The sequence below is a fragment of the Drosophila yakuba genome, chromosome 3R, assembly GCF_016746365.2.
Source record: "Drosophila yakuba strain Tai18E2 chromosome 3R, Prin_Dyak_Tai18E2_2.1, whole genome shotgun sequence".
Classification (NCBI taxonomy): Eukaryota; Metazoa; Arthropoda; class Insecta; order Diptera; family Drosophilidae; genus Drosophila; species Drosophila yakuba.
In genome coordinates, this window is record NC_052530.2 from 29,339,640 (window position 1) to 29,361,832 (window position 22,193).

The following is a 22,193-nucleotide window of genomic DNA, read 5'->3' on the forward strand; positions in this document are numbered from 1 at the left end:
ATCCACTCCAGCTGCCCGGAAGTACGCGCCATTTTCTAATATTGTAACGGAAGCAATTAATACGATCGTAACAATGCGAGAAGTCCCAGTCACAGCCGTCTTTATGGTAATGCTCTTCATCAAGCTCTCGTTATGAGTTGCAAGTGCAGAAGAAACAGGATACATATCCCCTAAATCCTATACCGATAAAAGGGATTCAAAGCTTCCCCCATCAGCTTCTTAATAAATAAAAATGAACAAATAAAATATTTCCGAAACGAAGCAAGCACTCCACACCTATTGTGTTTCTTTTTGAATTACCTTAGTTGCAATAAATTTCATAAATAACACAATAACTAAAGCTGAGTTAACGACATGTCCTCGCCCACCACTTTCGACCGCTCCATGCTGGTGGAGTACAGTGCCGCATTTATGTACTACATGGAGAAGCACAAGCTGATGGAGGTGATGAGTCGCCTGCTGGCCGAGATTTCCGTGGCGGATGGAGTGACGGATGTGCGCAGATGGATGGGCGAGAATATAACCAGGATCGGCGTGGAGATCTACACCAAATCGATGGACGCCTTCCATCGGGGAGTGAAAGCTGATTTCTACCAGCTGCCGAGGAACTTCTACCACCGCATAGTGCTGCACGGCAAGCCGGGATCAGGACGAAGGTCCTTGGCACATGTGCTAGCACAGCGCTGGAACCTGCTAGTGCTGGATGCCGATGTCCTGGCCTACCACAGCATCAACAAGCCAGACCAGGATGAGCACTGCCGACTGCTGCAGGAAGCCATTGAAAAGGATTGTGTGTACAAACGGTCGCAGGCGGTGGGCAATCTCATCCAGAAAAGACTCCTTCAGGAGGACGCCCTGCACAGGGGTTGGTTGCTGATCAATTACCCCAACAATAAGTGCGAAGCTGAGGAGCTCTTCGAGGGCTTCACTGTGCCCCCAAATCGATTTGTCTTCCTGCAAGTGGACGAGCGCATGGCTCGCATGCGAATCCTGCTCAATAGCTACTCGCCAGGACCTCAGGCCCACGTCACCTTTCTGGACCGTCAGATGGCCCAGTTCCGGAAAAGCGAACCTGCCCTAAACGCCTACCTTAGCCAGCGGAGGGAGGTGGTCTATGTGGATGCCTCACCTTGTTTCGAGCAAGTCAAATGCGAGATCATCTCCGAGCTAACCAAAACTCCCTATGTGCTGGGTAAAAAGTACGGCGAGGCAAATGCCAAAATCTGAATTTGATTCGCAGCCAGCCACTCTGCATCTAAATTGAGTAACAATGTGTTCTTGAAGTCCTTTCTGTGATTACTCTCGTTATTATTATTCTTATTTGCTCAAGTGTCGTTGCTCGTCTGTCGTTGTTTGTGTTATTATTGCCTTGCTTTTTTTGGGTTTTGTGAGGTTTTTGGGGTCAGGCCTATCAGACTTCTGGCCGATTCCCCGTCCAACGAGAAAATATGGCTACGTTTTCGTTTAGGTAAACAGTAGAAGCAAGAGAGTGAAATATGCGGACTATAGGATACCCATTAAGAACATTTACCAGTGAATACAGCATAAGGAGTTTCACTTCATTATATATTATTCAAAAACCTAGTAAACAAATCTCCAGCAAAGCAAAGCAGCATTCTCCCCTCGAAAACGCTGAGTAGCAAAAAGTGATTTTCTATTTAAATTTCCGTCCCTGGAAAATGTGAACAGAAAAACAATAAAACGCAGGAAAAAATGAGAGGAAAATAAGGGAAAAACAAATGATTTTATGACCACAACTTAAGTGCTCAATTTTTAATTGTTTGACGACGCTGATAAGACCCGTGGAGGAAAGCTGCCGAGGGCGGGGAGACTTTTTAATGGCACCCAAAAGTTCAATCAAAGTTTTATACATTTTCCTACCGCCCGAGGACTCGGGGGTTCAAATTAGTCGCCAGCAGGTTGATGATTATTGGAGTAAATATCTTTATTCCTCAAGGTTTTCCCCAGTGGGCCGTAACCCGGCGCACAAATAATTAAAAAACGCACCAAATCGTTAGCAGAAAATAAATATATATACACCACAATCAGGGAAGCTTATATTATAAGAAAGTGGCTATACATATACATCATTTAAACGTCGCGGTAATTTATTTTATATGGGAAAAAAGGTTAATTTCACTATTTAATTAAGTGCACATGCGGCGATAACACAAATCAAAGCGATCAGCGCACCACCTTGATGTCAATGGTGAAGCAGCAGCGCTTCTGCGAAACCGGATCCTTCAGAGCCCAACGGATGGTGTAGGGACTCAGGGGGAACTTGGCCTCGATGGGCACCTGGGTGGTGTAGGTCTGCTTCACTCCGGCTCTCACAGGACAGGTGGTGTACTTGCAGGCCTCGCGGTCCATGGTGAGCAGGGGCAGCTCCACGTTCTCGCTCTTTGCCCAACCCAAGCTGGCTTTCAGGGTGTCGGCATCGAAGTTGGGCGTGAAGTCGAAGCTCATCTCGCTGTTGTGCTTGCGCCGGATGTGGCATGCCGCATTGGAGAGGGCCTCGGGGCAGGGGGAAACCCTCACCTGCTGAATGGTACAGGTGTCCACGCTGTCGGCACAGGGCACGAAGTTGACCACCTCGGCGAAAGCGGATGCCGAGATCAGGACGATGGCGATGGCGATAGCCTGCAGCGAGCTGAGACGCAACATGGTGGATCGAGAGCCAGACACGGAATGCAGGCACTTCCAGCACGGACTTGGAATCAAAACCGTGCTTATCTGCGTACCCGTTTGACCCCTTGAACTGGGACACATCTGTGGGCACAAGCGTGCATCAGCTGATTAGATTTGAGCGTCTTATCGAAATGTACTTGGAATTGTAAGGGTGTCGAAGGCGGCATTTGAAATTTTTGTAAAATTCTGATCAAATATGTTGGGGATTATAAAAAAATAAAACAAACATGTGGCTGTTTCAAAAGGATTAGTAATTAGTTTATTTATATTTAAACTTTCAACTAGAAACAATTGGTTAGTAACAACTCGAGTATATAACCCTTCATTTGATTGGCATGCTCTACCTAATTAGTCACTTCAAAATGAAAATTCTTATCAGCCGCATTCCCCTGTTCAGTTTCATCAGCCTGACAAATCCAAGGTCAAACGAGTCCAATTAGTGGGTATACCGCAAGTCTTCCCTTTACAGATAATGAACAGGTGCCGCTAATTACAATAGCCAGCGAGAAATTCAAACAAAACTACATAGTTTATAGCCCACATATAAAACACTTTAATTTCGTAAATCCTTTAAATATACAAAAAAAAAAAAAGAATATGAATGTAGTAATCCAAATATTTGGTGGAGCATCCATGGCAGAGCTTCTTCCTAGCGCACCACCTTGATGTCGATGGTGAAGCAGCAGCGCTTCTGCGAAACCGGATCCTTCAGAGCCCAACGGATGGTGTAGGGACTCAGCGGGAACCTGGCATCGGCCGGCATGGTGGTGGTGTACGTCTGGGTGACTCCGGATCTCACCGGGCAGGTGGTGTACTTGCAGGCCTCCCGGTCCATGCTCAGCAGTGGCAGCTCCACATTCTCGCTCTTGGCCCAACCCAAGCTGGCTTTCAGGGTGTCCGCATCGAAGTGGGGCGTGAAGTCGAAGCTCATCGTGAAGTGGTGCCTGCGGCGGATGTGGCAAGCGGCATTGGCAGTGGCCTCCGGACAGGGCGTCACCCGCACCTGCTGGATCGTACAGGTGTCCACGCTATCCTCGCAAGTCTGGAAGTTGACTACCTCCGCGGAGACGGAGACGGATGACAACACCACGGCGAAGGCGACGGTCAGAAGCGAGCTCAAACGCAACATGGTGGATCGAAAGCCGGACTCGGAATGCACGAGCTGCTGGAATCAATTGGATTGTGGTGCTAGGGGCTACACTCTAGAAAATGAAGCATGCCAATGTTTCTTGAATATTTGGAAATATTCGAAATTGACCTTACAGAGAAAGTTCCTATTAAAATGTTATTACACTAAACTCTTTTGTAAAGCAAGCCCCAAATTTGAAAACACACGAATTTCAAGTTAATTGTATGCGAATCAAAACCAATGGTTAGAGTACAAAAGCAAAGTTTACAAAATCTCGAGTCCTAAAATAGTGCTTATCAACAGCTGGGAACTAAGTGCTATCAGCAGGCAGCAAACGTCGTGCCGTGGAATATAGAAGATAGAGTATAGAGTATAATTAATTGTTTTATAATAGGCAACTAGACCATAATGGAAACTCATTTGGTACCGCTGACAAGCACTAGTCAGCCTGCAATTTGAGCCCAGCAGTAGAGTGGAATATGTATAGAGCAAATGGCAATCGCAGCTAGAACAAATGAGGTCCAGTTGAGGTTGTCAATGCCCGTGTCGCAGATCTAAGGCATCTGCATCTGCCGGGCACAAAACCAATTGATTTCGGCACCCCGCGCCACATGACAAACAAATCGTCACACTTTTCAGTGTCGCAGCCCCGAGATGGCAAACGACAGTTGTCAGTCAGGGAAGCCCAGAGATGAAAATGCAGGAGAAACTCGAGACGAATCCCGCGGGTCCAAGGATGAGGTCCCGAGATGTACAGTGTGTACATACACATGTGCACTTTGACTATCGAACTGGGAGCTGTCAATAGGAGGCAGCCCGACAATTGCACGGCTCATTTGCGGGAATGCATGTCAACAATCGGGGACAACAAACAGCAGGCGAGGCGATTGACAACCTGACTCCCCCAAGCCAACCCATCCCCAAGCTACACTGCGAGAAATTGCCGAGGCCAGCTTATGTAGGTACAATGATCAAATTGAAAACCAATTGCAAACCCATGAAATGTGGAAGAAAGATGAAAAAAGTATCTTATGACATATATAATCATGCAGCTCGACAACTCACTAGTAATTTCTGCGAGTGTGCCGCAGCAATTGCAATGCGATGCGCGCGATTTTTCAAGTTTTATAGGGGAATCCCCAGGAGAATGCAATTACCCGCCGAGGAAAACGACTGGCAAAGCGCAACATTTTCCCTGTTTTTCTCCAAATTTCCATATCTCCGTTTTCATATGCAAAACATGTTTTTGCGCTCTCAAATTTGTATTCTCAAAAATTGATAGGAAAGTTTTGCAGCCAGCCAGAGCATAATTAACACTCGACAAACGCGTTCCTCCGTTTTCCCTAATGTTTTTCGCATAAATTATACAAAATATGCTACCCCCTTGCCCCTCATTTATGTATGTATATTTCCGCGGCGACTTTGCGCCTTCTTTTTTTTTATCAAAGTCCAGTGAACGGTGAATCAACAGAACCGAAACCCAAAGCGAAACCAAAACAGAATTAATTCATTAAAGAAATATGCAAAGCATTAAACAAAAAAAAAAAGAAAAAACAAAAACAGCAGCGAAAAAATGGGAAAAGTATCAAGAACTTGATGACGACGGGGTGTTGAGAACAAAAAACTGAAATTTATGTTTTATTACTTAATGAACTTACCGCAAATTAAGCCAAGGGTGGACGAGGTTACTGGCCAGGGGAGAGCGGAAAGGGGAAGGGGAAAAGGGCACTGAAAGACGAGGCCTTGTCTTCAATTAATATGCAAAAAATGTCAACATGGACTGCTGCTCATCAAAGTGGCAGCAGGAAAAGCAGGAAAAGCGAGAAAATCGGGAAAGTCCAGTGGCGAACACTTGAGACGACAGCAAGGAAGTGACCGGACTGCAAATTGGTTAGCAATTAATGGTGACCATTTTTTAATTGAACACACGAGCGAGGAATTGGATGGGGTATGTTATCTGATCTGAATGAGATAAAAAAAGGGTTGACTCTCTCGAGCTTTAAATTTAAAGTTGTATAAATGGCTTTGGATATATAATTAAATGCAAATATATAAGCCTCTCCCTAATTCGATTTCATTAACCAGATTTGGCGAAACTCTTTCATAAATTGCAGCTGAGCCAAAGCCGGCCATCATTTGCGGGTTAAATGTAGCTTGTGATTTGGCCAGATTTCGGCTCCACTAATGTGCAGCCCCCTCCGCTTTTCCTCAAGTAATCCCCTATACCCCTGAGATTTCCCTCGAAATGGGGCCGGCGAACTTGAGCAAATCACCTCAAGGGGCCATAAAAAGCGAGCGAATGGAAAATACAAATACGAATAAAAACAAGCGCCAAGCAAAAGCCGCCACCAAAACGAAAAAATAATGAACGCCATGCTATGCGAGTATCTCAGGGTGCTCTTATATATATCTGTATATCTGTTGGATTTTTATTTCTTGGAATAATCTGGCGAGCACACGACTAATCTTCGTTTAATTTCATTTGCGCCAAGCAAACCGAAATTGAAATAGTCCACGGGGGAGTTGGTGGCGGGTGGAAATACCTACATTTGCTCCGCAAGGACAATGTAAGGACATTTCGTGGAGCAGTGCAACATTTCATTGGCTGACGGGGGAGATCAAAAGTATGCGACACCGTGGCTTAATTCGATTTTAACAATTGCAGCCAGCCAATGGCAAATGCCAAAGGACTCGACGAGGTCCTGCCATTCCGCTTCCACTTCCATTCCAGCCATCTAATTGAAGCGAGGACGAAGATGTCCTGATGTCCTGGAGACGCTTCTCCTTGGGCCACATAAAATTAATCCGACGTGTGGCGCCGCTTCTTTGTCAGCGTCCTCAGCGATTTGAATTTAAATGTGGCTCTTCTTTTTTTTACTCGCCTTTTTATTCCCTCTAAGCCAAGCCAGAGAAATATAAATAAAAAGAAGAAGTCGAGTCAAGGAACCTTCGCGAATTGAATTAAACGTGTCCTTCGCCTCGCGACGCTCCATTTTCCCTTCGAGGTGTGGACAAAGGGAGCCTCACAATCATCGTCATCATCATCATTATCAGCATAAGCATCAGCATCAGCATCAGCATCAGCATCAGCTGAGTGTATTGAAAATTTTATTGCCTGGAATAATTAGGCGAATTAAGCACACAAATTAATTGCCACTCGCAGCATATGTGAGAGAAAAATACAAGAACGCAGCGAGTTCAAACTGATTTACTTTTATAGGCACAAAGCCCTGGCTCTGAAATTTACGAGTGGCTCGTTCTTTTGCGCTGATAAAAGTGGACTAATCGCACTCCAAGACAATTGCACACAGAGGAAATGAGCCGAGTGAGCTCACTAACCACAGATGTCTAATTGATCTCACTCATTCACATATGGCGAACTTAGGGTTAAGGTCTTTTGTTCAAGAAACTTATTATGATTCACTTCAAAAAGATAAAGTTAGAACGGAGTTTTTCTAAAACAGATGAAACAACGGACTCAATTTCCTTGATCGCCAAGGAACAAGAGAAACACCCATTGATGATCCTAAAAAACCCCATCTGTTAGCAGAATCTAAATCCTCTTCAAACCCTTTAATTAATATCCAACACTACTACCCAGCAATAATTTCTCACTTAGACAGCAATGTCCAACTTTTGCCAAGTCTTGTACGTACAATGTAATACTTTTAGCCCAGTCCGCTCATCCATTTTGCCAACGAAACCCCTGAATTAGTGGAAACATATGCATCATGCTTGCAGGCAAACAAAAACATTTCATGCAAAAAAGGTTTTTAATTTAAATTTCTTGACTTGACGTGTGGCATGTGCCGACGTTGTCGTCTTTGTCCCCTGATGTCTGAAGCTGAGGCTGAGTCTCAGTCTGAGTCTGAATCCCATTCTCATTCTCATTCTTAGTTTCCGTCTGAGTTCTGGAGTCTGCACAAATGTGGGCAAAAGGGCAAAGTCTCGAAGGGGCAAAGAAACTACCCACATACTACGGCGTACATTGGCCATGCACAATTGACGCTTACATTGTTCTCAAGAATTATTATGCGGTTCCCAGCATGTGTGCTCCTGGTTTCAGTTCCTGTTCCCCCAGCTCCTCATCACTCCAGCAACCTTATCACTTTACCTACAGGCAAGCAGCCGAAATTGGTTACAATCTCACTCAAAAGAATGGCCATTTTATCTGGGCCATCAAGTCCAACACACATGTGGCAGGCCCTCAGACTCAAATTGAATCCCTCGGCGAGATGGGGCGGAGGTGGGTGTGCTCCTTAACCCACTCAGCCACTTACCTCATTCCTTTCTAGCGCACTGAGAAAAATTAGAGTCACCTCTTAAAGTTGTTAGCATTGGCAGCTCACTTTAGTTGCCTTAAACAAAGAACACAGTTCTTTTCAGTTCCTTGAAAGTTTTATTCAAGTGCAGGCACAGTATTTCCGTACTTCCACCCCGTTCTCTCAGTGCAGACGCCTTGACTTGCGGTCCACGGAAGGCAAGACAAATTTGCCCTAAGCCTTTAAGAGGCGACCACTGCCGTGGCTTCTGGCAACTGGATAAGCCGGGGCCAATTAATATGGCTAGAAAACGGAGGCACACATTTTCCTCGGGCCGCCGCTCATGTGTGACCCATAAATTTTCATTTTATTGGCCAAGGTGCGCCCGCTTTTCCGGCAAACGGGCCCAAACTTTTAATTGTAATTAATTTCGAAACATTTCTCCGACGGCCGCACGGGTGGTCCCGACTTTTGGGATTCGCCAGCCGACTTATATGCTGATTCGGTTTTGGATTTTTGTTTTCAAGTGCTGCCAAAGTAAACACCGTCGGACACGGCGCACTATTTTTGCCCAGCATTGAGACGCTTCGGAAGCGGATAATCATTGTATATACACAGGGAGAAATCGCAATTTCTGATTATAAAAACACAGCTTTTATAGTCAAGATATAACTACGCGCTGCAAAGTGCTTAAATGTATGCAATTAATCTAAGATGTTTGATTTGAGCATCCTTCAATTTACTTAAAGTAAGTATTTGTTTCTAATGCGGCTAAGTATTTCCCGCGGTGCAGTGAAAAGTAAAATGCAAGGCAGCAGTTCGCGGTTTTGCCCCAGTCTTTCGACTGACTGACGTTTTGTTTGCGTTGCAAAAAGCCAAACTCCGTGGGTGGCCACTGAAATGCAGAGAATGAGATATTTGCGAGGGGAGCACGGTGTCGCCACCGAATTTCAAATGGTTTGGGGCCTTACCAGGTGATGCTGGCACTTGAACTTGGTGCAGAACGAGGAATGTGGCCACCAGAGATGACAAGGACACACGTTCAGTTGACAGGCAACCGAGGTGAATGACAGCTGACTGAACAAATAGAACAAATGGACAAAGTTGCACGATATACCTCTGTATTTTTTCTCCACTGTTTACCATATGAAACTGGGTATCACATCTCTGCATTACTTCTCGGAGCAACAAAACTTGCCAGAAACTTTCGACCCTCGTATGCAAATGTCTTGCTTCTTTATCGGTCCACAAAGTTTCTCATATCCCGCAGGACATAAAGGACGCACAACATTCAAATAACAGGATTATAAACTAAGAGCTCGAGGAACGGACAGCGGACAACGGACAGCGGACAGCGGACAGCGGACAACGGACAACGGACAGAAAAGGCGACAAGTGCGTGCCGTGTCTACTAAGCACTGTAAAAAATCAGGAACACTGACAAATATCGACTAAAGATTACATTTCCGATAATAAAAACATAACATATGTAGTTAATTACTAAGATATTCCTTTTTTGAGATAAGCATCATAACAGAAGTAGTTAATTACCAAGAAGTATGCTTGGAAACATTTTAATAAATTCTTTAATTACATTTGCTTTTTCCGCAGTGCATCGAAAGATGTCCATTCCAGCTGGGACTGAGACAAATTTCTTGGACTCCAAGGTGTTGCACACACTCTCCGCCTCTCGAAAGGCCCCAACATTTGAAGACCCTTTGCCAATTTATAAAATCTAACTGGCCGACATTCGAGCTCATTAAGGAACGAAACCATAGTTAGTCGTTAAACTATTAAGACTAATGAGGGTTGCCATCCACTCCATGTGCCCAGAACTTGCCCTCCCAAAAGCCGAACCCTGTCATTTATAGAAACGCAAATTTATCAGCCGCATGATTTCATTGCCGTCCATTGCTAAAAGCTGCGCAGCTGAGGCCCTGAACCCGAAAATCTCTATCTGAAACTGAAGCTGAATTCGAATCTGAATGTGTTTGTGAATATGTGAATGTGAATCTCATCTGGCCGAGTCACGTAAGAAATGTCGCATGTGGGCGGTTCGTCATCGTTCTCCTGCTCATTTCGAGATGCCGAATATGTATCTGAATCTGAATGTGAATGTGAATCAGAGTCCGATTGCTCGCCACCATCTCGGTATCGTCATCACAAGGTGCCGCCTTCAAAAGTCGAGTGTTGAGCTAGCAGTTTTCAGCACGTTTCGCATTTCGGGGCTGTGTGTTTGTCTTGTGCTTTCCGCGAATCGCGTTTTGGGTGGCCGAAAACAGAGGTTTCCCTGTACAGTGATAAATAAAGTTGGAAGTTCGCTTTCGAATCTACTAGTTTAATTCTACCAAAAATCTTACGAATTTATTACAAATTTATGTTTCTATTTCACTAGACCCACCAAATGCACCATTCAAGCGCCAAAGTATCCACATATCTCAGCGCCATCAAGTTTGACTTTTATTATTTGCCTTTCGCCGGTCGCGTCCTTGTCGAGCTATCACCTATCGAAAGCCAAGTCTTAACCGCAAAGTGTTAAAGTTCCTATACATATGGCTTACGGCTTACCTTCCCCCGCAGATCCTATCCCCAAAAAGCAATTTGCGGACGTGCATGAAAAACTTTTACTGCCAGCAAATTGAAATTAATGTGAAGTTTCAGTAAAAGTGGCTTAAATGCACACACGGGCCGCATTTGGGGAATTGCTGCAGGACAGGACAGGATGGACTTGGATGGGATAGAAAAGTTTCTCCGGGAGGGCGGAGAATCCGAAAGATACTTATGTTATTTTGAAATACTTAGACGCTCCCACACATATTCAAGATAGTTTTGTGCCTTTGGCAGTTGCTGAGCCGCCAAAGCTGTTGATTATAAGTTTCTTTTTCGTCGGGGACACCTTACACAGCTTCTGGCGAATGATATGTTGAGGGAGTCTCTTCTTAACCCATAACCCATTGACATTTAATATATCAGTAACTGGGAATTCTAATACTCAAGTACAGATAATCTTAATTTTGTGAATGATATACTTGTCTAGCTACGCAAGCCTTAATGAAAACCTAAGTTTTTTAAAGACCGCGTAAAGAACACATTTTCAATATAATTATATTACTTCTAAGTTAATTTTCTTAGCCTTTAACAATCTGGCTTCATCCCATTACCATGCCAAAAGCCTCCTTTAATGGGTTAAGGCTTTTCCCTTCGATTTCCCCGAAGTCCTTCGCCTGAGCTTGAGGTTGAGCTAACGATTTGTGAATTGCACTTCCTGTCGGTAAATAAGAGAAAACTATAAATTCCTAAAATGTTCTCCGCTCCTCGAGAGCAATTTGCATGCATGCGTGATGCCTCTTTGGGCTTCCTTTCTGGGGCTTCCTTTCTTGGAGGTGCTTCTACCCACGCGCATCTGTATCTGCAGCTCCATCGCCACCACCATCTGTATCTGCATCTGTATCTGCGTCAGTATCTGTATCTTCATGTGAATCTGGCCTGGGTTGCGTGTGTGTTTGCCTGGCATTTGTTGGTTTAACTGCAAAAGTTTGTCTTTCAAATCGAAAACTAGAAAAACGCTGCGTTCCATGCGAGTGAAGCAGCAGTTTCGGCTTCTTCAAGGACCTTAAAGGCAATATCCTCGAGTGCAACTTTATCAATATGTATATGCACTGCCGAGGTTTCTTTTCCGCCAAGTGTTTGCCTTAAAGTTTGCTTCGATTACTCAGATATATGGCTTCCTTTGCGAGTTTTCACTCCTCCCAACTCAGGTGCCCCAACCCACAGTTCACATACTAGTATATTACCCGATAAATGCCCGATATCGGGCGCACTCAACTGATCCCAATTCGTTTTCCCTTCCTTGCATTTGTATTTGCATTTGCATTTAATATTTGCTTGTTTGTTTGCCTTTCTGTGCAGCGCCCAGAATCCTTTGTGCCGCGTGTTTGTTTTAAGTGAATGATGCAAATTTGATGCTCTTATATAAGCGCAAAACTTTTGCACATGAACATGAATAGAAACTGGAAAGCTGGGAAACTAGGAACTCGGAACTGGGAAACTGTGAACTGGAACTGGGAACTGGGAGCTCTAAACTGGGAGTTTCGAGAACGAATGGAGCATTGAGGAGATGCAAACTTTTATTGCAGACTAAAATGAACTTCCGCTCGGGCAATGGCAAGGAAGTTCATAATTTCAGCTGATTTGCGAAAACTTTCGCCACATTCGCTGCTCCTCCACCATCCAAGTGCACATACAGTGTAGTATGGTATGGTATTGCCCCGTTCTTTGCCTGTTTAAAGGCAATTTGCCTGACTTGGCTTTACTTGGCTCCACTTGGCTCACTTCGGTTCGGGGCTGTTGACGCTTGTTGACAAAGACATTTGCCGGGTCAATTCCAATTCTGCGATTGTTTTCAAGTGCTCCTCGCACTCGAACAAAAACGAAGTAGCTCTTGAAAGGAAAAATAACTTCTTATTACATCATTCTGCAACCATGCTAAGCTTAAACAAACTAGAACCCCTTCTTGGTTGATAACTACCATAAGAGGAATTTTTTAATTGCCAAGTTTGTTTTTTCAAGAACTATGCTAACTGTTTTCCGCAGTGTGCCCTTGTTGGTCTTCATCGTTTGGCGCGAGACAAAACAGCAAACACGCAGAACATTTGATTTGTTTACACAAAGGATGGCAGAAGGATTCCCGCGAGGGGCGGAGGATGTGCGAGGGCTATGGAGTATCGGCAGCAGTGACCAGAAGGCGTAGGTACACACACACACACACACACTGTATCTGCACAGCTGAATGCCCGAGTATCTCACGGATACGCAGCCCAAGCCCGACTCACGGATACCATGTGTTGGCCAAATGTTTGCCACGGCATGTGAAAAATCTACGTCCCTGCTGAACGAAATTCCTCCATCTCTGAAACGCGCTCTGAAATTCTCGCCGTGAGGTGTGAATCCGCATGGAGCTGGAAACCGAGCTGAAATTTCGACTTCGACCTCGCAAAGCAAACGGAAATCAAATGCAGACACAGAACAACACATCCCTTTTGCCGCATTTTTATTTTAGGTACAAATTTCACACTTTGTTTATGCTCGAGCCCGCCTGCCGTGCGATCTTTTTGGTTTCGAGACCTCTAGGACCTCTAGAAAACCTCTCTTTTATCCCGCATCTCGTGCCAATTTCGCCAGGCGCACCGGCGCTTCCTCACTGAAAAATCTAAATATCTGAATGGGCGTTAACGGCGCTGTGTATCCTCGAACCTCCCACTCCTTTGCACTCCTGAGTTATGATTTCACACATTTTCCGGCCACCACATGAATGGCAGCGGGTCTTTAAAGGCCAATGAAGGCATTTAACACGTTTGCAGCAAAAGTGGAAATAAAACGATTTTGTTGGACGGGAAGCATCTATAGCAACTATGAAATGAGCTTCATTCAATCTGATCTCAGTACTACTAGCGAGCTGAAAACGTGTGGGAAAATTCTCCGTATCTGGAGTTTCGCAATCTCAATCAAGCTTCATCGATCACTGAGAACTGAGTCTGTGACCCAGTCTCCTCACCATTCGCACTTCCCGTTCAACTGGGCAAAGTCCAAGTTTCGCTGCTTTGGTATGTTGCCTCGTTAATTAGACAAGATGCACCAAATGCAGCAAAATGCAGCATCGCGCTCATTTGTCTTCATCAAAGATCCGTTGATAATGTCACTCGTAAGCTGCATTTCCATTTCGAAATTCACTTCGGCAGTGCAAAATTTGTTTAGGCGCCAGCAAATGCATTAAGTTTTCCTAGCCGATCGCCTGGCGCCTATTTCTAGTTAAGCAATTAACACTGTATGCGAAAAGTGACAAGTGGACGTCGCATACCTCAATTAGCCGCGAAAGGAGGAGCTTCTACGCCACACCACCCCCCTGCGACCTTATCACCCCCCTCCCTCCTCCCCAACCACCCACTCTACTGCTAATTACAACGGTTACAAAATATTAATGCAATTGCCAACGGCTGTGTTCTATTTTTAGACCCAAGATGACGACATGAACCAAGTGTCAAGCGCTGCCTCGCACTGCTGCACTGACAAAAAAAAGTGCTGCTCACTACAATAATGCATTTTATGCTGCGGATTTGGGAAACAGAAGAAATACATTTTGCTACAACTTTTATATATAAAAAGTGTAATTATTAATGTGCATATCTTAGTAAGTGAAACAAAGCTCTGAGTAAGCATCGCATCAAGTTCATTTCGCAGTGCCAAAGCGCTTAATTAAAGTCAATCCAGTGGGCTGAGCTGCAGCTTTGCCAGGACAGGACATTGACTTCTGGTCCGCTTGGAGGGCAGCTGCTCCTCAAACCGGGAAAGGGCATCTGAAGTGGTCGTGGTCGAATGCGAAGTGTTGCGGGGAATGCGTTGCGTTTGGAGGAGCGACAGCGACACATTACACAACAGTCAATTAAAATTAATAACTTTTGCAGCGGCAGCACGACTAAAAAAAAAAGTGAAGAGGAAAATCCAACGCCGCTTCACATGTGTTAAAGGCCGAAAAGCCAAAAAGCCGAAAAGTCGAAAAATGCATCCGACAGATACGATCTGCATCCGAAAACGCCGCTCAGAGGCTTCAAAAAGCACGCACACGCGTGTTTGCGCCTTTAACAACACATGAAACATGAAGTTCTCGCCCGCCTCTCATTTTATTAATTTTGACGCGTCATTTTTATGAACTGCCGCACAGAGAAAGTTACAGCAAATAAACCAGAAGAATTCCCCAAGCCCCCAGTGCAAATAAAACAAGCATGTGGCGGCTTATTGACGTTGAGCGCTTTATTGGGCCCAAGCGAAATGCGAAAATCAAGCGGGACGATAAGTCACATTGCTGCCATTTCTCCATTCAGTCTGAAAGTTACGATCGGAAGAATGGTGGCAAAGGTTATGTACCTCTACAAATCGTGTGCCTAAAAGCGTATGCCATGTAAAAACATAAACTCCTAAAAGGGGTGCATTTAAAGCCCTTTGAATTAAAGCTGTAGTTCAAATAAATGTAAATATCCCGGCAATGGAATTATTTTATGTTCACACTTCCTACGGCATTCAAATAGTTTCTATTAAATTACCAGCCCATGTGCCATAATCCAATATACAGAGTGCATTTCAATGCCATTCTGATTGAGCCACTGTAAATAAAGGCAGACAAGGAGCAGCTCACTGAAAAACTGGCAGATGATGACTTTCGCTTGGTTTAACAAAATCCGTATTATTTACACCTCCGGCAACAAGGACCCCGGATCCCCGGATCCGGGACTAAGACCATTAGAGCATTGGTTCGTGCAACAACGGAGGCGTAGAAACATGCCGTGCAACAACTGCGACATTCACCCCAGACTGTTCGCATTTCAATCAATTAATCTAATTTAAATTTTCCCTTTTGTGGCGCACACTTTTTTTGCATTTTTCTACGGTTCGCCCTTTGTAGCCACCACCACCAACGTTGGGCGAGTTCCTTTTTCAATTTTGCATTATCATGCGCTGCCAGGTTGAGTGTCATTAGCGGATTCGAGTGGCCAGGGGTTGTCTAACCCTGGATTTCGACAATCGCTTTACCTCTGGCGCAAAAAAGCGCTCGAAGAAATCCAGGAAAAAAACCAATTGAGTTATGCCCAGCCACCGAAGTAAGTAGAAGCAGCTCCTGCCACCGAGATGAAAAAAAAACCTCAGAAGGAAATGCGCATTAAATGCCTTTCCAGTGTAGCCAAAGTGCAATGAGCCATTTCCTGCTTTTCGCCGGCAAAAACTTGGCCATAAATGTTGAGCACAACCACAGACATACCAGCGAACCGTTGTTTGCCTGGGAACCTGGGAACCTGCTCTCTCTAAAAAAGTGCAGACGAAACCAATCTGCTATCCGCCCACTCGTTCAACTGACAGCGGCCACGCCCACTGCGCCCCAGAAAAAAATAGGTGAAAAATCTGCAAAAAGTGTAACGTGTGCCAGCAACAAGGATGCAGTCGATGCGTATCCATATCCACAGCCACTTTCCCACTCCCATTTCCATTCCCACTCCAACACACACTCACAGATCCACATCCAAGGGATTCACATCCACAGGAGCCGGCTGCAGGACATGCCATCTGTCAGCCGGCATTTGAGAAGCCAGCAGAGCAAAAACAAAGTCAAAGGATTGAATCTGCCACAGAAAATATGGGAGAAGCAAGAATAGAGTGCGTTGCGATGTTCGAGGGGGGAAAACGCAGCAAAACCTCACTCTAGATACAATTGTATCTTTGAATTTCCAACTGATACGTATGCCCTTGCTTTAGGTCGCAAAGCATTAGGGATCATGGGTGCATTAAGATTAATTTACCCTCAGTTGGGAATCCTTGATGCAAGTTTCTTTAAAACTCAAAGTAAGGTCATTATTGAATACTTAACTTTAATACTTTCATATTTCTATATTTTTAAATTTCGAACCACAGTTATAAGAGTATTCCAGGCTTAACAAAAGTTATGCTCTAATTTCCAAAGCCTGCCCACTTGACTTTCCGCTCGTGTGCAATATCCACACCTTGGTCCACGAATATCTCATAATTCAAAGGGCGCAACAATCGCGATGTGGCAACAAATGCGCTCTGCTGCAGGCAGCGGGAATGCGAGACTACCCTCAGCAGAGAAGTCCTGGGAGTCCTGGGGGGACCCGAGAGTCTCAGTCTCAATCTGCGGCATGAACAATTGAACAATTGCAAAGGGGCGAGGGCCACGAGAAGGATTAATGCTGGTCGTGCTGCATGCGTCGGGCATGCATCGCTTTATCCTCAGTGCGAGTACATATACTCATACTCGTATATCCCATTTCTGATGTTCCTCCCTTTCGGTGGAAAGGTGGAAAGGTGTCGCCTCGAAAACCCCCGTGTCGCTATATCGCATCGCTTTGCAACCCCAAATTGCATTCGCTACCCATTCCCCGCTGCCTTCATCATTGGCAACTTTTCATTATGCTAAACCGTAAATGAAGAGGGTTGATGAGCGATTCGGGCGCGGAGGGATGAGGTGGTGAGGCGGTGGTGCGCCAGGTAAATCCATCCGAAGGTGGAACAAAGGACGAGGGAACAGGGAGGGGAACAGGGAACACCGAGCGTGACAGATTAGCGCATTGCAAAATGCTGACATACGGGCGAAGGAAACCGGAGTGCGGCTCAGAGCCATGGAAAGCTGTCCAAATGCGGGGCAATCTTGAATGCCAAACTAGTCGGCAGACCAGGTTGATTCGCCTGCTGGGTGGTTCCACACTTCAAAAAAAATCTCTATGCCTTTAAAGAAAAATAAAAACGATATTTAGGATTTGCCATTAAAGGAAGTAGCTTTAGAGTTTCCACTAAAAATACAGCATATAGATCTTGCTTGACTTCTCAAGTTTCAAAAATTTTTGAAAGTGCACCGAGTTTCATTGCATACTTTGCGGCAACTTGCGCACTTCCGGCACTTTGGCCAACTTCCGCTGCCAACGTGCGTCGCCTCAGCTGCAGGGGCTTACCCACCTCCCCCCGGAAAACAGCCCCCTCCCCGCAACCAAACACTCGCAGATAAACCGAGATAGAGAGCGTCCAGTGCGACAGACGCGGATATTTATTTACCTTTTATATCAGACAGACAGACAGGAGTGCATATGAAAATTATTTTTATTGCTTTGCTACCCTGGACGGGCACTCCACGAAGGATCAGCTGCAGAAAATAAGCAGCATTTACTATAGAATAAAATAACACTTAAATATTTATATATTTCCAGAATAAAACGTTTAGCTTTGATAGTGTTTAATAGCTGAAAATAGATTTTCTGTTTCTCCACATTTCTGTACATTATGCATATCTGCTTTTTATCAAAGAATTCTCATCCCCAGGGGATTTCCAGTTTTTGAGTGGCCCGATTACCTATGTACGAGTATAATCCTATTCCAATTAAAATCTCACACATATATCGGTGTTTCGACTTCAAGAGGTTTTGCGTCAATCAAATTCTCTGGGGAGCCGATAGCAAACAAATAAGAGAGAAAGACACAAAACGTGTTCGACTTTTTTAAGATATTTTCTTATTGACCTTGGCTCGCGTAGGTTAAATTAAAAACAAATTATAAATTAAGATTAAATGCCGTAAACTAGATTGGTGCAGATATATTATTACTCATAACTTGAATTTATATTGCGGGTGCTGTAAAACAATGTAATGACACATTTAGGAACAGGAGAGCTGTTTTGAAAAATACAATCTTGCGAGTGTAGAAGTATTTCAAAGATTATATTTTGTAAACACAGTCACCGCCTGAAATCTCCAGGGTATCGTTCAAACGTTTCTCTGTCACTCGATTTGCGCATTTTCCTCTCTATTTATCTTTTGTTTTATTTTTGCAGCCCTTAAGTGGACAGCACCGCAGTGGCTCCAGCGTTAATCATTAAATCTCGGCACGCACACATGGCCCAACAGCGATAAAGGTGAAAAATAAAATCATCCACATTTCATTTATTTACTGGGGAACAAGGTGAAAAAGCTACCCCCGGAGGATGGATGAATGGATTCACTGGTTATAGGACGCCTTCCCACGCCGCCGATGACGACAGCACCCACGGCGAATCTCCTGCGCAATTTCGCAAAATATATACATTTTGAGCCAAAAGAAAAAAACGTGGAAAATCGCTTTTGGGCCAAACCTAATGAGTAAACGTGGCGGCTTCCACTGCGATGACGCACATGTTGTCGCCAGTTGTCCTTGACGCCCGCCCTGCCATTTTCCACCCATCGATGAGGCTGATGATGATGATGACGGCGATTACTTACAACAAACTGAGGTAGCTGCAGGCCAAATGGCCAAATGAGGGCTGATCCTGGGCGGAAAACTACCCCACAGTGCTTTCGGATTTCGTCCCTTTCGCGATGATGTCAACAATGCGATCTCGATTCCAGTTCCTGCTGCAATTGAGGTGAAAGAACAACAGCAGCAGCCGAAAGGTGGAAGCCCTCGCCTCTCCGCATCCCTCAAAACGCCCGTGTCCCATGTTCCATGTGCACATGTGACTGACTTTTGTCTTCTGTCTGACTGCCAACCAAAGAATCCACCACCAATCACTGAAAAAAGGTGACTGAAACTTGTTTTTTTCGCCCGTTAGCTGGTTGCTGGTCGGGTACAGTGGACACAAGTTGATGCAGAAGTGCAATGAAATCATTAGCATATTAAAAAGTAATATAACTTCATTATATATTGTAATAAATATTTGAAAGAATCGACTTGCTCTAATCATGTTCAATGGTTGAATATATATACCCAAATACGACGAGCTTTTGTCGGCAAGTTCAAGCCAAACTTTTACATTCTTCTGGTACTTGTATTAAATCCAATCAAGTAACTATCTGTTTTCTGATTTCGCCTCACTGTGCGGAGTATGAACTGTTCTGATTTTGCTGCTCGATTTCTCTGCTCGCGAGTCCTGGATTTTTCCTTTGTCCTGTGGTAGGTCGTCAGACGCGTGCCGCAATCTCGCTTCCCACTGCTGCTTGCTTGATTTTGTTGTATTTTTTATTATTGTGCTTTTTCGGCGAGCGTTCATTTGCTTATTTGTTTGTTCACTTTGTCCGCTGATGCGGCCGCATCAAGGTAAACTTCGCTGGGTGAGCGTGTCCTGATCCTTTGGCTGTTTGTTATTGTTTTCATTGAACGGGCTGCCGGCGGCCAAATGGGATTTATTATTATTTTTATACTTTGAATATTGTTTCTATAGCGGAGTTGGCAGCAATTTCATTTTGCATTTTTTCTTTTTTTTTATTAGCTTTTCGAGATTTCCTGGCCAACGGAGTGTTTAACCTTTTAGCAGCTAATGTTACATCTATTTGAAGGACGTGTCCTCAACCTTTTCGAAAACCGACTCAAGTATTTGCTCAGCTGAGCGTGAGTTCTGTGACGTGTGCCCTAATATCTGTTTCAATTTTCCTTAATTTCCCTCAAACGCAATGCAAACAATTTTTGCGTAAAATAAACACGGTTTAGAAAATATTAAATTACCGGATTCGAGTGGGGAAACGGTAAAGTTTTCCAAACTATGCGGGCAAATTTCGATCTCTCTTTCGCTCGGGACTCTTTTTCACTAGGAAAACTCACTCCTCTGCATTTTCAAGCCCTTATTTAACAGTATTTCCCTCAATGATTCAGGTAAACCGTTAGGCTGCTTAGGACTACAAAAGGCGAACCACAAAATCACTGCCATACAACGCACACGTGCCCAAATATTTCCAATATATCTGCCCTCTCTTTCCCGCAAGGACCTTTTCCAGCTGCTTTTCTTTTTGGTGAATGAAAATGGGCACAGACATTCAAATCCAGTTCGAAACAAAAGTCAACAATTGACAGTTATGGAAACAGATAACGATGATCGCTCTGACAACGTTTAGCATGCTGATGATGTTGTTAGGGTTGTCAAGGATAACAGTTGTTGTTGGCACACTTCAAGGATCAACTGAAAGGATTCGGAGGAGAAAGAAAGCAGGGAAGAAGGCCGCCAATGTGACTCAATCAAATTGTCTTCGTGAATAATTCAATAAAATTTACATAAATTATAAGGTTAAAGGTTTAGTATTAAAGATTTGAGACATGTAATTAATAGCCCACATTAGAGGCAATTGTAACCCTCTCTGCTTATAATATTTCATTAATTTCCAAGACCATAAGCAATCAGTTTGCGCTGCTTTCCACGAAAATCAAACCAGGAATCGCACTTTGCGCCTGCGACGAGCACTTTTCACGAGGGGGAAAATCTTCCCACACAAGAACCACACACTTGACTAAAGCCACCGCCCCAATCAAGTTCTAACCCTTGAAAAATAGAGGGGGAAAATGGGGCTTAGACCGCTGTACATGCATTTTGGGGACGAGGAGGAAATTTGACATTTCCCCGCCGCCACTTAAATGTCACATAAAGTGTTAAACGAAATGAGGCAAAGGCGGCCGCAGAACAGAGGACACTTGAGACTTCGATTCCGATTCCGATGCCGAGAGTCCGATGTTTGTGGCGACCCCAAAATGTGCATCACTCTGCACCACCGAAGCCAGCACCACCACCACTACAGCACTTTCTATGCCATATAGAACCACCACATTGTGAAAAGTATTTATGCAGTCATTACTTTTCGGTTCGGTTTCGAATTGAATTGGTTTCGGGTTCTTTTGTTTTTCGGGGCCGCGCAAAGTTTACTGCTAATTAAAAAATGTGGAAAAACAAGAAACATGCATGCAATTCAATCCTCAGGAGTGGTGGTGGAATGGGATGACCCATCTGGATATCTAAGATTTACAGCCAACACCCCGAAAAGGATTGCATTTTCCCATAGTCCTTTGCCCACTTTTCGTCGATCCGTCGATTGTAAAGTGAAATTAATTGATTTCCCCGTCGATGACGTCAATGCGGAACCACCGAAGGTACTTATGTAGCTAACTCTATTTCATGTGGGTACCAGCAGCGGTGGGTGAGAATTTTGAAGTCGTCGAAGCCAAAGGCGAGAAGCAATCGGAAAATGATCGACAAATCCAATTTAAATGAAGAACTTACAGTGGGTGTCGCCTTCGAGAGCCTGGGAAGAAAATCCTCGAGTGCGAAATGCGGGACGTGGTAATTGAAGGTACTCGCCATTGAAGTCGGATACATTTCGATTCGGATGTGTGTCAATTACGTGGTTAATGAGGGCAACTCCTGGGGGAACAGGAAGTTGGACTGTTGGGAAATTGCAGTTGCCAGGATTAAAAATATATATGAAGGCGGATTAAGATCTACGAAACTCGGGGAGTTAGCCCTTAGATGTTCAGCTAGATGCATTATTTTCAAGTCCAGGCAAAACGTTGAAATATGTTTTCGTAAGTATTTTGGTTCATTCGTGAATTTATCTCGTTGAGGCATTTTCCCACTCCATTAGGCACCCATTTTCCCTGGGGCTTTTCCGCCAATCGAGTGAGCGCAACAGGTGCAACCGATGGACGACCAATGTGCGCACCTTGCCCGCTTCGCATTGAACACCCACGCCACCTCACACAGATACTCAACACACACGCAGACGCGAGTGAACGGCAACTAATTAACATACAAAATGAATGCGAAGCAA

The 22,193-nt window shown here is 44.5% G+C and overlaps 4 protein-coding genes across 7 annotated transcripts in view; 1 reads left to right on the top strand and 3 right to left on the bottom strand.

Moving 5' to 3' along the window:
* Window positions 1-22,193, bottom strand: part of LOC120320443 — a 132,050-nt gene that overhangs the window by 90,162 nt on the left and 19,695 nt on the right. The gene's annotated exons all lie outside the window — the stretch shown is intronic.
* Window positions 246-1,296, top strand: LOC6538930. Its single transcript, XM_002099398.4, has one exon. It carries the CDS (start codon window positions 355-357, stop codon window positions 1,225-1,227), a length of 873 nt encoding a protein of 290 aa, XP_002099434.1. The 5' UTR covers window positions 246-354; the 3' UTR covers window positions 1,228-1,296.
* On the bottom strand, window positions 2,084-2,707 carry LOC6538931 (MD-2-related lipid-recognition protein). Its single transcript, XM_002099399.4, has one exon. The coding sequence runs from the start codon at window positions 2,662-2,664 to the stop codon at window positions 2,185-2,187; it is 480 nt and encodes a 159-aa protein (XP_002099435.1). The 5' UTR covers window positions 2,665-2,707; the 3' UTR covers window positions 2,084-2,184.
* Window positions 3,218-4,014, bottom strand: LOC6538932 (MD-2-related lipid-recognition protein). Its single transcript, XM_002099400.4, has one exon. It carries the CDS (start codon window positions 3,815-3,817, stop codon window positions 3,338-3,340), a length of 480 nt encoding a protein of 159 aa, XP_002099436.2. The 5' UTR covers window positions 3,818-4,014; the 3' UTR covers window positions 3,218-3,337.

Coding starts and splice junctions, on each gene's coding strand:
- LOC6538930 (XM_002099398.4), top strand. CDS start 355: ATGTCCTCGCCCACCACTTTCGACCGCTCCATGCTGGTGGAGTACAGT.
- LOC6538931 (XM_002099399.4), bottom strand. CDS start 2,664: ATGTTGCGTCTCAGCTCGCTGCAGGCTATCGCCATCGCCATCGTCCTG.
- LOC6538932 (XM_002099400.4), bottom strand. CDS start 3,817: ATGTTGCGTTTGAGCTCGCTTCTGACCGTCGCCTTCGCCGTGGTGTTG.